Source organism: Mytilus galloprovincialis, chromosome 11 (genome assembly GCF_965363235.1).
Source record: "Mytilus galloprovincialis chromosome 11, xbMytGall1.hap1.1, whole genome shotgun sequence".
NCBI lineage: Eukaryota > Metazoa > Mollusca > Bivalvia > Mytilida > Mytilidae > Mytilus > Mytilus galloprovincialis.
The window spans coordinates 57,244,925-57,263,046 of record NC_134848.1 but is presented as its reverse complement, the minus strand read 5'-3'; the positions used below and the strand labels follow the sequence as shown (position 1 = coordinate 57,263,046).

At 31.8% G+C, this 18,122-nt stretch overlaps 1 protein-coding gene across 1 annotated transcript; it reads right to left on the bottom strand.

The window, feature by feature from the left end:
* Positions 1-223: 223 nt before the first annotated feature.
* Positions 224-9,782, bottom strand: LOC143051257 (uncharacterized). Its single transcript, XM_076224218.1, has 6 exons — positions 9,466-9,782; positions 7,766-7,915; positions 7,417-7,518; positions 5,534-5,704; positions 4,961-5,137; positions 224-1,492 (listed from the first exon to the last, which is right to left on the bottom strand). Exons 1-6 carry the CDS (start codon positions 9,563-9,565, stop codon positions 261-263), a joined length of 1,932 nt encoding a protein of 643 aa, XP_076080333.1. The 5' UTR covers positions 9,566-9,782; the 3' UTR covers positions 224-260.
* Positions 9,783-18,122: the final 8,340 nt, after the last annotated feature.

Sequence of the window (18,122 nt, the reverse complement as noted above, 5' to 3'; positions counted from 1 at the left end):
TATAAATACATTTGATTGTAAATATATAGATTTATTATTTTCCCGATCTCAAAGGTTATAAATATTTGTGAATGGCTACGATAATAAAACATATTTTTTAAGATATTTAGATAGTTAATTTGATTTATAAAGATGTTAATCATAGTCAAGTTAAATACTTTAAATACCATTTAGATTTATCAATAATATGTTACATATTTGAAATTCGTCGAAAGTTGTGCGTTTTAACAAAGTTAAAAACATAAAACTTGATATATTATCTACATTATAAAGCAACCGTTTTCAGGGGTATTTAGTTTTGTTTGCAAACTCTCAGACTCTTTAGAAATTTTTTGTCTCAACTCAGTCTTTTTTTGTTCTATTTGTTTCTTCTGTTTCTCGAGACCCTTTTTCGTTTTGATTAGCTGCTTCAACTTTAGGTCACATTCTTGGAGGTCGATTTGTACTTCACGCTCCAATCCTCTCTTTTGGTGTTCACATTTACGATATTGGTTTGTAACATGGTTTAGTTTTACTGTGACTTCTAAGACTTCTGCTTTTTTCTTTTTCAATTCTACATCGATCTCTTCTATATCTTTCTTGGTTTTAACCTGTACGTTCTTTCTAAATAACTCTGTGCGTTTAATTTCCAGCTGAGTTTCGTCGATACGATTATTGAGATTAATCACAGTCGACCGAAATTCTGCATGTATTTCATCATAAATAGGTTGATTAGGTACTGAAACCCCGGAATCATGGCTTTCAACAGAAACACTGTCGCATTCATCTTCGTCGAAATCGTCATCAAATAGATCCTCGTCGTCGTCTGGGTTATACAAAGATTCGTCTAGTTGCTGTAAATTCTCTGTTGTATTCAATGTTATAAGGGCTTCCCCCGCTTCTTCAATTATTTTATTTGTAAAATGACATCCGCTGTTATCATTTACTACATCTGTTATCACTTTTAACAATGCCGTCACCATTTCATCTTTGTCTTGTCCCGTGGCATGGTTGTCTATTGCAATATAACGATCATTGCATTTCCTAATGAAATCAGTGATTGGTAAACCTGTTTCCTCAACAAACGACTCGATACTTTTCCCTTCTCTTTTTAATTCATCGGATCTTGTGAAGACTATTATGGAATAATTCCCCATAGATGTGCCAAAAATGTCAAATAATTGTTCTAAAGCCTCGGTTTCCTCGTTTGTTAATCTTGTTATTTGTAACACAATCAAAAATACATGTGGCCCTGGTAATGACAAATGAGCGCATCGAATAAGTTCGTCATTGATTGCAGTATGTGATAAAGTCGTGTCAAACAGTCCGGGTGTATCTATTATTACTAATTGTTTACCATTGCATTTGCCTTCAAATTTTTGACAATTTTTAGTAACCGACTTGCCACTGAGATTAGACTTAAATATTCTGTTTCCAATAATTAAATTACCAGTGGCGCTCTTGCCTGATCCGGTTTTCCCTAGCAATATGATTCGAATTTCCTCTTTGTTTTCTACAAACAAATACAAAACACATACATAACAAAAAAAGCATGTTTTGTGCAAATATATAAAACGTTACCATGATTATCTTAACATGGAAACGGTATACAGATCATCAATACCGACCAGTTATAATTGATCTACATTGTCAAATTTTTGAAGAATCAATATAATGGTTCCAAACTGTACGGTAGGTATAGTGTCCGGCTAGAATCGTTGTTTTTCGAGTGTGACAACTTTTTTTTCGAGTGAATATGATCAACAAAACAAACAGACTTCCTTTCTGACAGGACGTGATCTAAAATCTTGATTTCAATATACAAGGTTATACAAGATATGTTAGTATTTGAGATAAAAAAAAAAAGATATTACCATTCTGACATTGTTTTTCGTTAAAAAAAAAGAAGAAGTTAGATTTAGCCTTATATTGCTTTTATTCCAAAATACAGAATTAAGCCATTCTCATACACATACCAATGTAAATGTCGACGGAAATGCATACATCGTATCTATATATCCTTAAATATACAGACACTTTACAAAAATTATCGTTATTGCATTGAAAACGACATTTTAAGACTAAATTCATTTCTTCATGTCCAGGCTTTTTCGAGAGCAGTCCGGGCTTTTTTGAGTGCGTCCTTGTTTTATCGAGTGATTATACACATTTCTAATAGCTAAACATGTTATGTGTTGGTATATTTACGTTAACACTTGCATTTTATAAACAAGTATCGTTCATTTGTATATATTTTTTTTCTCACATCTTAAAAATTGCATGTACAGTATATTAGAATATTCGAGATGTCAACAATCTAAGGTAAGCATAGACCATTCGGATTGAGATGTACATACATATATTGTGTAAGGTGAGATAAATGTTTGTTTTTTTAAAGAGTATTCATCCGAAATATTTCATTAACTATTTGTCTTGTATTATTTATTTTATTGTTTAAGAAATGGTAACCGAAAATGGTTAAATGCTACTTCTGTGGGGATGAGTTTGATTATGCATATGTAATAATATTAGTTATCTTGGTTTAATCAGGAGTGAACAGAATTTTATACCGTTGTTGAAAATTCATACACCCTGAGGCACAGCTAAAAGGCTGTATGAATTTTCAACATCGGTGTAAAATTCCGCACAACCTTGATTACACCAAGATAAAGAATTTATTTTTTATGAACAAATCCTTTACTTTCCGGGATGTAAAATTTTTCAACGATGTTGCTGCGTTTGGTCAAAAACTGTTTTCTTTATTTTCGGGAAATTCAGAAGAAAAAAAAATTGTAAACAAAATTTTTTTTTCTTTTTTTTTTCAGGAGAATTTTTGTTCTCAAATTTATTTATTTTTATTTTCATATTTTTTTTCATTTTTTGACTTTTTTTTCTTTAGCAGTGTTTAGGTTGGCAATTTTTTTTTGGGCAAAAATTCATTTATCCTGAGATGAACCAGGGTGGGGTGTTATTTACACTGGATAATTAACCAATCAGATTGCAGTATTTTTGCTGCATAAGAAATAATTGGCCTTACAGCAACTTAACACCATGAGAACTTGGTTATCTATCAAGACTTTACAATGTTGTTTCTGTTCGTTCGAAGCACTAGAAATCTAGCTGGTCTTAGCATATAATATACACACTTTGTATTTGTCTATCATTTCTAAATGATGATATTTAGGCTAATGAACTATTCATTTTTAAAATTGTTGATTTTTTATGAAATTTTATTAAAATTTTATTTTCAATGGCAATAAAACTGGGGTGGATTAAGTGTGTGTGTGTGTTTTTTTTTTTTTTTTTTTTTTTTATTGGATTTTTTTATGGGGGCGGGGGCAGGCCTTTTTTAGAAGAAAATCTTTTATTTCATGGCATTTTTTCTGATTCTTCTCTGCTGTCTATTAGGTTTCTTACTCTATTTTTAAATCGCCGGGGTTCACCACAAGAATTATTATTAACTGTAATCAAAATAAACTCATCATAGATATCAGGACTATATTTTGTAAATACGCCAGACGCGCGTTTCGTCTACAAAACACCGTTTTGTAAAGGATTAAGTAATTTCTTAATAAACACTCGAAAGTAGTTGTAGAACCCTCTCCGAACAGAAAATTTGAAATAAATTGAAAAAAGCTAATTTTAATTAACGTAGTAATGTGTTTTTGATGATATATTGGGACTGAATATATTATTGTCCTTCCCTTAATTACAGGTATAAACTAGAAAAGTCATTTTTCAAGTCTAGAATACCTTTGTTCTTATTCAAATTTTCTGTAAAAAAAACCCAGACCATTAGTTTAAAAACCCGAACGATTTCACAGTTGCTCTCGAAAAGACCCGGACAATAACAAACACTGGATTTTTTGGTTAAATACAAGGAAATTGTGCTTCTTTGTTGATCAAAATATGTATAGTATTCTATATAATATGGGTAATAATGTAAAGAACTATTATGATTACGAAATAGCAGTTAATTAAACTTATCGCATGTTTTATCACTCGAAAAAACCCGAACTACACTCGACAAAAATGGACCGAATCAGTCGAAAAACCACGATCTAGACGGACACTATACCTATCGTGAGCTGCAAGCCAAATCATATACAGGTTCTCGAGAAGTCGTTGTGTAAGGCTATCATGCTTAAGGGGTAGGAAAAGTTTAGTTTTCAAAAATCATATTAACGTTTTATTAGAAGATTTTAAGAAACTGACCATACTGATTATTTTCTGTCTTGCGTTGATTAGTAAAATTAAGGAGCAAATATCAGAGTCGCATTTCGCTGCAATTTGTCCAAAGGGGAGCTCGACTGGAAAGATATTAATTGGAAAAAAAAATGAAGTTCATGAACGGTAATTTAACATGACCCCGTTTTATATCTAAACTTTAGATACTAGTTACATATGACTAAACTATGTATTGTATTGTACGCTTGAGCTACCCAGTTGTATGTTGGTTGTCATTGGGATATAAATTCTTGATATGTTAAAATATTTTGTTGGAACTTGTTTAAGACTACAAATTAAATCGTTAATTCGTTATTTCAACATAATAAATGTAAGTACTATCTCGTAAGATGTCAGAGTAAAGTCTTTGAACAAGCAGACAATTCCTATAGAGTTCCAACATCACTTTCTTATAGTAAATTTTGAAGATAAATTAAGCTCGAAATTTTTTACCAAATGATGTTCTTTCCATTGACAATGCAAATCATCTGATTGGGTGTCGTTTTAAAATATATCACCCTGAACATGAAAGTAAAGACACAACAAACGCAGTTTTTCCGGTCCCATTTTTAGACTCATAACTCGAACTTGACATTAGCGCTCAGTTCAGAACGAGAATTTATATTTACATTTCCAACCTAACTCGATATTCAAGTGCTTGTAGCTTCTACCAAGACTTTGTTAAACGTCATTAGTGTCTGAGCAGAAAGTTGATGAACCAGGCTTATATCAAACAACATATAATTTATTCTACCTTCATTACTCGATGTAAAATCTGCACATATAACAGGAATCCATCCTTCCTCTCCTTTATATTCCACCCAGTAGTAATCTGAATATTTATTTTTCAGTTTAACTATATCCCCAACCTCTACTTTCAATATTCCTTCATAATTTACGTCAACAGCTACGACAATTTGCATTAATCTTTCTGAAATTTGCAAGAAAAAACTTTATAATAACTTATAAAACAATAAAGTGTATATGAATACAGAAAAATTGATTTGAATGTAATTTAACATTGGTTTTGGGTTTTACGAACATGCAACCCAAATATCGTAAGCAGGCATATCAAGGTTAGACTTTCATTTTGCACCTGATGCAGCTAAGTATAGCAAATTATTGTTTGTGCTACAATCGAAAAGTACTTTGTATAAAAAAAAAAGAACTGATTTTTAAGCACGAACTACTTCCTTATTTTATACGAAATAAGAGCGCTTCTTGTTTTCATTTTGATTTAACAAAATGAAACAGCATGCTCATCCCTATAAGCGTGTTTAAATATATTCATTAACTCATTGATTCATCCTTTAAATATAGGCGTTACCTGGATAGTTATCAAACGGTTTACTATATTTTGCAGGGAATGTAACCTCCAATGTACCAATTCTGCCGTCTATAAACCCATCAATTTTTTTGTTAGTAACAGTTATAATATCTCCTTTTTTAAATTGAAAATGTTCATCATCGTAATCCCGCCTGGCTTCCACATACTCATCTATAAGAATATTTATTGAATCCAATTAAAGGGTCTGTTTCCGAGCATATACATATACATATACATATTATATGATATTAATTATACAGTAATTTTAAAGATATATTACATTAAATAATAAATGATTAAATAAATACATTCCATAGTAGATGATGTTTGAAAAGATTTCTCTTTCATTCATACAAATTTTAAATTAAAAATATATTACTTGACACCTATGTTTAGTAAGTTTTTTTCTCAAAACAAGTACATAAAAATCTTGACACTGACATATTATCAACATTATTATTGACATATTCTTACTCAGATGACTATATGATCAAAAAGTTTAGCCGTCGTGATTGTGACATCGCTATAATCAAGGGTTTGAAAATTTACAAAGGTACATCAGTTCGAAAATGTACATATGTTAACAAAACTCCTAGGCTGTTTCCGCCCTTTGGTCGGGTTATTGTCTCTTTGACATATTCCCTGTTTCCATTCTCAATTTTATTGATGATTCTCCTGTAATACAATGCTTGTGAACATTACACCATCGATGGTAACACCATTCCAGCAGTAAGAACTTTTCTAATGAGATTCATTGATTTGTGTGTTTTTCTGTATTCTTACTTTTGATGAAATGATAGAATTTTTAAAACGCAAAGCTTCTTTTAACCCAAGTATTGTTGAATCAGCCGTATTTGGAAACATTTTCGGAATGTTTGCTTAAGGAGGGGCGAAAGATACCAGAGGGATAGGATAGTAAAACTAAAAGATCGAAACTAAACTGAAAACGCCATAGCTAAAAAAAAAGAGAAAGAGAAAATGAAAATGAAAGTACAGAAGACACAACAAAGAAAACTAAAGACTAAGCAACACGAAACCCACCAAAAACTGGGGATGTTCCCAGGTGCTCCGGAAGGGTAAGCAGATTCTGCTCCAAATGTGGAACACGTCATGACACTAATTTATGATGTTTAACATCATGTTAATTGTGATGACATTGGACTAGTTTTGATGCGAGCGCAACTTCTGCATCTAGTTTAAACAATCCAAAAAATTGCTTTTGACATACCAAATTCCAACCTTTAAAGTTGAGAATGGAAATGGGGAATATGTCAAAGCGACAACAACCCGACCATAGAGCAGACAACAGCCGAAGTCCACCAATGGGTCTTCAATGTAGCGAGAAATTCCCGCACCCGGAGTCGTCCCTCAGCTGGCCCCTAAACAAATATGTATACTAGTTCAGTGATAATGGACGTCATACTAAACTTCGAATTATACGCAAGAAACTGAAATGAAAAATCATACAAGACTAACAAATTCAAGAGGCTTCTGACTTGGGACAGGCGCACAATTGCGGAGGGGGCAAACATGTTTTTTGAGATCTCATCCCTCCTCCTATACCTCTAGCCAATGTAGAGCAAACAAACGCACAAGAAAACGCACAGTAAAACTCAGTTTAAGAGAAGTCCGAGTCCAATGTCAGAATATGAAACACAAAAAAGTAAACAAAATGACGATAATAAATAAATAACAACAGACTACTAGCAGCTACTGACATGCCAGCTCTAGACCTCATTTGAACTGATTGAAAGATTATTGTATCTTAAAATTGTATTTATGAGTTGTATTACAATGCCATTATGTTTGAAGCCTTTTTTTTTAATTAGTAATCAACAACGTAAATGTACTCTTAAACGAAAACTACTAAAATAATATTATACCTGATTGTTTGTTTTCTTGAATAGGAATCCCTCCGTACGGAGATGCACCACGTGAAGTTGGTTTGTTAAATTCCATTTGTCCAATTGTTTGGTTTGAATTGCCTGGTAATATTTGCTATTTGTTAGTAAAATTTATACGCAAAGGATTTGATGCGAGCGAAACTAATAAGTCTTGTGTAAACAGACCAAAAGTAAATTTGACATACCACATTCAAAACCATGTATCTTAAATATGTTTTTATGAGATGTTTTTCAGCGTCATTATGTTTGAAATCTTTTTAATGAGTTGTCATTTTATAAACCAAGGCAAATTATACTAAATGAAAATTTTTTTTAAATAATATTTTACCTGATTTTTTGTTTTCTTTCACACGAATCTTTCCATACGAGGAGGCATCAACTAAAGTTGGTTTGTTAACATCAGTATGGTGAATTTTGGGTTTTAAAATGCCTGGTAATATTTGCTGTTGTTCAAGTTGATATGTTATTTTAGCTACATCTAACAAAAATTAAAAAAAAACACATTTTTTTCATAGTTAAAATTAAAAACCCGAATCAAAATATCTTGGTTTAAATGGCGAAAATACATAAGAGCTTGCAATTTTGCTTTTTCTTTTTAAAAAGTATGAAATACTTTTTGCTCCTTTCAGATAGTGTGCTTACATTTCATAAATTTGATAAAAACTCCAAAGGAGACGAATATTAAGGGGCATTAGCTGCCAGATATATAAAAAAAATAATATATTTTTTTTGTTTGCTCAATCAATAGAGGAATGCAAAAAGTGAAATAATAATTTGCCTTTAGTAGCCATTATGGTTCAATTTTGTCAAAATAAGCTAAAAAACATAGCTAGTGAATAATTTGACCTCATTAAACCCGTATTCATGTGAACTTCAATTTAACCCCTTAGCTTGAGATAGATAACATGTGAATTGTGTGTGTAAAGTTATTTAAAGGAACGAATTTCAACATTGAAAGTGAAACTAAGGTATCTCATTTAATTGACCAATTCGATCCACAAAAGATCATTCTTATATAGGTAAAAACGAGGATAAACATTAATTTTTCATCTATGATATGAAGTTGAATAGACCTAGAATAATCCAACAGCACGAGTTTGCTAAATCTATTTATATCTATACTTATGTTTACATCGCTTATATGGTCATCGGATGATTTTACTGGTCAACTCGGTAATTAATTAGATGGCGTCTAGACTAAAATACCCACGAAACGAAGCTACGTATTTTCATGCCCGTGCCCTGTTAATTGTTTATTTTAGACTTTTAATAGTTTGGATAAATGTTTTACATTGTTATCAATCAAATATGAGAATTTGATTAAAATCGGTAAACATGAATTTTACAGCTAGTACTCCTTTAACAGATTTTCGTATCCGTATATTAATTAATGACTGAAATTCGTGCACTGTTACTACAACAATAAGTATCTTGTCATTAGGTCTATAGTAGAGAGTTGACTTATTTACGTTTACAATCATTCAATCCTTTTTTTTTTAAATATGAGAAACAGGCATACAGATTTAATAACGAAGAATATAGTCGCCAAAATATATCTTTATATAGTAACGATATGGTAAAGATTAATGTTTTTAATCAATGTTTAAAAGCATGCTCATATTTTACATGACAGTTGTGAAATGTTTTATCAATTCACAGGTACATACCAAACGGAACTGATTTATCCATGTATCGATTAGAAAACTATTTTCAAAACTTTTCACATTTTTTTTTTACTTAAATGAATTGAAAGCGCCATGTTCTCATTTCTTTCGTCTATTGTTGATAAAATCAAAAAATTGTAGGGAGAAGCAAAAAAACTCCGAAATGGCAGAGATGAAAGCAAATAACTGATTTCACAGACGCAGCCTAAGCAACACGAACTCATACACCGCGATGATGACTTTTATGGGGTTTTGTTGTACTTCCTTCGGAGTTCAGTAATTTTGTGATTTTACTTTTTAGTGTTATTAAAATGAAGACGTTTTCAGACAGAGCAGAAAAATAACTTAAATACTGTTTACAAACCTCCTTCGGTATACTTAGCTCCACATTGTGTGCATTTATTGTTCTCAATTAAACTGATTAGTCCGCATGATTTACATATCTTCTTTATAATATTTGACATCTCATGGAAAAAATAAATTAAAACTACATTTTATCTACAATCTCCTCGCTAGATCGATTAATTTTACCATGTGTACCGTTTAACATGTTTAATACTTATAGTTTATCGTTGGTTATCTCAACGAGATTGATTTTCTCGCTTGAGCCGGTCACGGCGAAATAAGAAAAGCTATCGAGTTGAGATGAGCAATGATAATCTGTTTATCGCTATTTTACCTATGACGACGTTGTCAATTGCATTAGCAACGCCACGTGGCTCCTTAGTTTCTAGCGATAATTTTCAATCTCAAGCGAGTAGCATGATATGAAAAATTATCGAAAAAAAAAAGATCAAAGAAAAATGCACAAAATAGCGAAAATGTCCTACACTGTTGATAAGAGAGTCTGACTGTTACTATATCAATGATATGATATGATCTTACTGACAGTACCTTTAATTTAACAAGTGTTACTGTAAGTATATCAATTATATGTTAATTTTACTACAGGCATACACGTTATAATATAGTTTTACTGAAGGCATATACGTTATATTATAGTTTTACTGCAGGCATATAAGTTATATGATAGTTTCAATAAACTATTTAATGTATTGTAATCACATGGTAGTCCTGCTGTAGGTATATTATTTAAATGACAGTTTTCGGTATATCAATCTGAAATTGTTTTCCTATCAATATGTCAATGATGACTAAACTGACTGTTATTTTATTAATACTACAATAGTCTTACTATGAGGTATTTCAATTTGGATTTTCCTTGTAGCTTATGACAAGGGGCGAAAAATACCAGAGGAACAGTAAACCCATAAATCGAAAATAAACTGACAACGCCATGGCTAAAAATTAAAAAGACAAACAAACAAATAATAGTACACAAGACATAACAAGAAAACAAAAGACTAAGCAACACGTGATATATTCATTTCTACATTTTCTAATGTCCGAATACCAGCACTTAATAATTTATGTTTGTGTAATGCAGTTCCTGTCATAAAATATGAGTATTAATTGTTTCCTATAGTATTTATAGTATATTGAGGCAAGAATAGTTTATTGAAAATGGGAACATTGTTGTGTCTATAAAAAAAACCAAATGACAGCAAAGTGAAATGTGCTATATTTGCAATAAGATATTGGTAAAATTTCCAGAAATATCAAAAAGTAAACAAAATATTAAAGATACTAATTTTAAACCTGACAAGAAAAAAACGAACAAGATAGAACCTAGTGCAATTGAATTTTATTGCATCTAAGCATTCATACTCACATATGACGTAATCACAATTTGTATACATAGAAGATGAATAACAAACATCATCTATGATAGAGCTATAGGGTGTGGCACTGTTTTCAATCTTAACGATAAAAACATTAACAGCTCGAACATACCATATGATATATTATGTACATCAGATAACTACTATGTATACGAAGTTGATTATACTGAATTAATAGATAAAGATAACGTCTACTGAGGCATTTTTGTTAATCTATTAGCTTATAGGTCCTTCAAATTCTCAAGACGTTGTCAAACATAAAACGTCATAAATGTATGTCGACTTTCATGAAATTGTCATTGCTAGTTATTGAACGATGATTTTTCTTTTATTATATGAGTATAAAAGTCGGCGATTGTTTTGTATGTACACTATTACTATTTCATAGGCGCAAGCATTGAGCACACTTAAATCGATAGGTTAACATTAACATCGTATTCATGTGATGAGTAGCTGCTGTCACATCTCAGTATTCCCTACTCGTTTGCTGAAATTTAAAGTTGATCCATGATTTCGGGGAAAGTTAATTTAGAATTTGTTCACAAAAACTTGGCTATTGTCATTCTATGGAATCGAAATCAGTCAAAATAAGAATGTTTTGACGGAGAAAAAACAAATCCAGGTAACAAACTAAAAATGAGGTAAACACATCAACGATAAGAGAAAAACAACGAAACAACAGTAAAACTGAGTGCAACAACAAACCAGAACGATAATGCAACACACACACAAATGAACTTTAAAATAACAACTGACTTGGCACAGGACATTTAAGAAAATTGGTGGGTTGGACCTAGTTTTGCGGCTAGCCAAACCTCACGCTTTAATTGCAATCTTAAATATAACACTAAAATGACAATTTTACATGACAGGACTACAGTACAAATAAATGCAAGAACTTATAGGACAGAGAAATACATAAATAAACATTACAATAAGACATTTCGACATGCTAATGGTTATCAAAGGTACCAGGCTTATAATTTAATACACCATACGCGCCTTTCGTCTACATAAGACTTACCAGTGACGCTCAGATCAAAATACTTAAGACAGCCAAACAAGTACAAATTTTAGAAGCATTGATGACCAAAATTTTTTTTAAGTTGTGAAAAATACGACTAAGGTTCTCTTTGCTGGGATAAGACAATCCTAAGTATTTACAATAATTTTACTTTTGCAAACAGTTAAATTATAAACATTACCATATAATTGATGTTCATGTCAACACCGAAGTGGTGACTAACCACACTTAGAATAAAACGAACACATGAAACAAAATAGGACAGAACATAAAACAGCAAAAAAAAGAACCATGAATTGTCACCGACTGGATAACGCTACAAAACAACGTCACAGGTAAAAGTGATTTCACAGGTAAATTCCGATAATTTTGATAAAGTTCAAAATCAAAACATAGAACATTGGCCGTGTATGTATGCATACGTTCAAAACATTCATTTGTTTCATTTCCAAAAAGGATCGCATCACCCTTGTTTTTCGTTTATGCGCGATTTGGTTTCACTATTCATGCACAAAGAAAAATCATTATGTTTTGATTAACAAAATGTCTAAGGGGTTATTATATATAGTTATCAAAAGTACCAGGATTATAATTTTATACGCCAGACGCGCGTTTCGTCTACATAAGACTCATCAGTGACGCTCAGATCAAAATAGTTAAAAAGCCAAACAAATACAAAGTTGAAGAGCATTGGTACCCAAAATTCCAAAAAGTTGTGCCAAATACTCTGTCTGCTTTTTTTAACTGCTCACAAACTATATGAATAGGATCACGCATCAAAAGGGGTATGTTAAAATTATCTATGTAGTTTAACAATACCACTGTATTAAACTCTTCATAGTAACCAGATAGATTGTATTTAAAGAATCAAATTGGTCAGCTGTGTTTGCCTGAGTATTCTAATCTAGAACAGTTAAACTACTAGTTAAGGAAAACCAGTTTAAGAAACATACCGCACAAATCAAACGTTACCAACCAACAAAATAACGACAAACAATGGGCATATTCCTAAATTTGGCAAAGAGGAAGATGTGGTTTGAGGGCCAATGAGACAATTAGGTCAAAGTAAGTCCTCTAACATGAAGCCTTGTCTCACAACGAACATCAAACTATAGATAGTTCCAAAATGACTAGTGTAAAACAATTCATAAGGGAAACCTATCATGCATTTTCTGGAACCTGTGGTGATATAGCTAGCTTAAGGTAGTATGGGAGTATAAATTAAAAACGATATAATTTTTTCATACTTTGTCAAATGTAAGTTTTATTGTGATATGTTTAAAAATGAAATACAAATTATAGGTCACCAAGCTTTTTCCCAAGCTACAGGTTTTGCAAAAATGACACATTTTGTATAGATTATACAGCAAAAAACATTACGTGTATGCGAATAGAAAGTAAACAAAATGATATCATTGTAAATCAAATACGAAAGGATTGCAAATCAAGCAACATTTATCTACATTGTGTTTTCCTTCAGCACCTTATACCTGGAAATAACGTCATATAATAACACGTTTACAGATAAACACATAAAGGCGTATTCTGTCGATTGGTTCTTTATTTGCTATATTTTTCATTCTCTTATATTTATAGTTAAATTTGTTAACCTATGTGATACTTTGATAAAGCCTAATGCAACCTTTCTTGTAATATCTATTAATTTAGAATAAGACGTCATCATGTTGATCAGTGCCGTTTTATAGGTGGTGTTTTGAGTACAGTTGTATGGGTTTTTTTCTTTTTTAGTCATGGTGTTGTCAGTTTACGTTCGATTTATGAGTTTGAAAGTCCCTTTTTTATCTTTCGTATCTCTTGAAAAGTAATTAAGTTCGTGATAAAAGTTCCGAATGAAAAGTTTTAACTTGATTGTAGTGTTCTCTTGAACAAAGATTACTAAACAATCACGCTAGGTAATAGAATTTACTGTAATATTCCCTCTCGGAATAGACAATTATCCTTCTAGCTTTTGGCCATGAACAAAAATCAAGGATAACAATATACGAATCATTTAAAAGATCTGCAATAATAATTTCGGCATTTCAACATAATATGTATTCGAGGGTTTAAACTGATGACAATTTCAAAACGTGTGTTTGAAATCAGACTTACCAATTTTGTGTGATCAAATATTTTCTCGTTTCAATTAAAAAAGATGTTCTCAAATGGATATTTTGATTTGCAATGTGCTCAGTCTTTGTATTATTCGGTCTTCTTTTTTGCCCCTTTTGATATCACTAATTATAATGGTTTTGCCACTGTCATGAAGGCAATACACTAACATACCTTTATTTCACAGTTCTTGTATCCTTAATGACAAGCGTCCGTCCTTATGTAATACATGTAACCTACAATTTCGTATTTAAAGAAGTCATTTGACGAACAAACGATATATTCATCTGATAAAATAGAAGTATATCATACAGAAATCTACTTCGGTTGGGTGTTTGACCTCTTTTTTGCTATCGATAGTAAACATATAATAAAACAGGCTAAGTATTGTGTACTGTCTTATTAATAATTTATTATCAACATTGTTTTAAGGATTGCATTTTGAATTATAAGTCTTGTTCAAACGTTCAAATCATTTGCAGACATGTCCGAATTTTTTAATTCAGTACAGTTTATGTTACTAGCTTACAGTCAATAGGAGCTTATCTGTACATTTTTAACAATATATTTGAAGAATTTGCTCAATATTTGCTTTTGAATAGGAAGTGATGTCTGGCGTCTGTATTAATACAAACAATGTATGTACATATATAAGTTAAGGTGGCATGACTTTATCAATCGAAAACAAAAGTGTCAATATGCATATTCATTTTAAAAGTAAAACTACGATCATCATGGTGTGAGATGAATTTTACCCTCTCCCCTCAATCGTTTTTGCTCCTGTGGGATTTCATGCGATTTCCTTAGGTACAGAACAAAATTCCCTTATTACCTTAGCTGTATTTGGCAAAACTTTTCGGAATTTTAGTCCTCAATGCTCTTCAATTTCGTAGTTTATTTGGCCTTTTTAACTTTTTGGATTCGAGCGTCACTGATGAGTCTTTTGTAGACGAAACGCGCGTCTGGCGTATATACAAAATTTATTTCATGATCTATTTACTGGACTCGATAACTGGTAACTACTGTTTCTTATCCATATATAAAAAGAAGATGTGGTATGCTTGCCTATCAGACAACATTCCATTACTGTTTGAAAACAATCGTAACTAAGGGGAATTTACAAATATACACACATGTACAGTCCTTTGTCAATTTTAGTTTTTATGATGAGTTTAATTATCTATTTTACATATTCAGTGATATGTGTAAATTACATTATCCTAACGACTCTAAACAAGGAAGATATCTTTATTTATTACGTTCCAACAACTAATCGCCATTATCATGGGGATCAACTGCCCTCCTCTTCTTGTCAAATTGCTCCTTTATTCATGAGACGACTGAGGAAAAATGAAAGGAAGCTAGCATTTCCTTGAATTTCCTTGTTGATATAATTGATGTCCTTTCAGTAAAATAAAGTTCGGAGACTTATATCTAAACCTTCTATCAAATCAAACTTAAAATATAGGAGACAACCCTGCGTCCTAGCTTCAATTTCGAAATTGATAACGAGTTCGACTGAGATCAAAGCAAAAACAAAAACAAAATAAACGATTTCAGTTTCCCAAATTGTGAACATTTCCCTTTACTATGGAACAATATTCCAGCAGGGCTTGCATGTGAAATGTGCGTCTCCCAGTATCTACCAGAGCTTGCATTTTTGTTTTATCTTCATTTCCTTCAAAGTGAATTTTGACTTACTAGTAAGCTATTCAACCAAGAGTTCCAAGTAGTGAAATTATAAATGTCATCTATTCGGAAATTTCACTGAAGCCATTATAGAATATGTTTCACTCCAAATATGTTTCTTTTTTTCGTAACTACAATTCCGTCCTATTTTCCGGTGTTGCTAGTATATGTCATTTTTTTATTTGTGTTGTGTAAACGGTTGTTTGTCCTTCGATCGTCTCTTGCCATGTCAATGTTAATTTATTTTCGACTTCTGAGTTTGATTGTCCCATTGATGTCTTCCGTCTCTCTTGTCGATGCCACTGCTGGTGGAATGTTGTCCCCGAGGGTATCACCAGCCCAGTAGTCAGCACTTCGGTGTTGACATGAATATTAATAATGTGGTAATTTTTATAAACTTCCTGTTTACAAAACTTTGAATTTTTCGACAAACTAAGGATTTTCTTATCCCAGGCATAGATTACCTTAGCTGTATTTGGCATAACTTTTTGAAATTTTGGATCCCCAATGCTCTTCAACTTTGTACTTTTTTGGCTTTATAAATATTTTGATATGATCGTCACTGATGAGTCTTATGTACACGAAACGCGCGTATGGCGTACTAAATTATAATCCTGGTATCTTTGATAACTATTATTTGCATGTCTTGTCTGTATAGTTATCAGTTTAGGTTTGTCTAATGTAATCAACATGAATATGCGTTTACCACTGGGCGTTAAGCAACCAACAATCTATCAATTTATCTAGGTAGAACTTCCTAAAACAATGTGAACTTGTCATTAAATGTAGCCCTGAACTTCCATACATTTGTTTATCTGATCGATATTTAGACTTCGTAGAGGAAAACATGAATTAGGTAAACCAACCATTATTTTGTGATTACTGTTTAGTATATACTTGGAGCAAAAATTTGAAATTTGCATTTTTAATGGAAAGAAACGTTACATGAACGTTACATTTCTTATTTGTGTGTCCATTTTATATTTTGATATGAAAGATTTTGAGCTGTTTCACCATGCGAATACATTTCTATTCCCTTATTACACTTGAGGATGCTCTCAATTGATTCATGACTTTTGAGCAGTATACTACTGTTGCCTTTATTGTATGAATGAAAAATTGCCAAAGGTACCAAGAAGAATTGAGTTGGAAAATTAAAGAAATTTGGGAACAAATATATGGCAAGACATTGGAATAATTGCTTTATCGTCTGTGAGAGAGCTACAGTGAAACCTGATAAAACCAAACATCGGCCAAAACCGAACAAAATCTTACGTCCGGAAGAGGTTCGGTTTAAACAGGTTTTACTATACATCATTTTATTTTTGATATAAAATAGATTTGGATATGTTTTCCATAACAAAACAGTCATTGCCTTTGTTCACGTTGTGATGATATCATAGAGTACGTATTTAAATAACATACGAGAGATACCAAGTGGACATTTAATAATCTAAAGAAATGTGGAGGGATCCAATTTTGACAGCACCTTGAACGTATATGTTTATGTCAAGTGATGCTAAATCATTCAGATTATATTTTTTAATTGCTGTCTTGTGTAACCTTTACAGTTACGTGTTTGTAAATGCCAAACCTCATCTAACTTAAAACGGGGGTTTAACAAATAAAGGCAACAGTATTATACCGCTGTTCAAACTCATAAATCCATGGACAAAAAACAAAATCGGGGTAACAAACTAAAACTGAGGGAAACGCATTAAATATAAGAGAACAACGACACACACTACAATGTAACACACACAGAAACGGACCAAGCATCAGACAAAATCCCACGAGAACACAACACAACTAAGGAACAAATTGTAAAAATCAATTGCATTTGTCTTAACTCAAATAATAAGTAGGAGGCACACAACCAACTATTTAAATATTAAAACATTAGACACATAATAGGAGTTCTCGCAATTACGGAAAGCTTTCTCTGTTTACATTTTCTTTGTTTACAGGAAAGCTAAATCGTAAAGAATGACGTTGGAAGTGAAAACCTTATTCAAAATTGTAAGAAAGCATTTCTCTGGTTCCAAATTATGCAAAGCTCTGATTCCTTTCATGGATTTGGCTATACATTTTGGACCTTTTGGATTATAGCTCTTCATCTTTTATATAAGCTTTGGATTTCAAATATTTTGGCAACGAGCATCACTGAAGAGACATGTATTGTCGAAATGCGCATCTGGTGCAAGAAAATTGGTACCGTTAATTTTATTATAACGAATAATGATTGTCTTTTTATGATGCATCAGTTATAAATATGTTTACCTTTAGGATGCATCATCAGAAAAGCAGCTTGTGTAGTCTGTTTCTACAACAAGACTATTCCAATATTATAGAAAAAAAACTCCTGAAAAAAATCCTGATTGATTGTTGGTGAATAATGCCACTTTCAGCACTTTTACCTATCTATAGGAGCGACCATTTTGTTTTGTGGGTTGG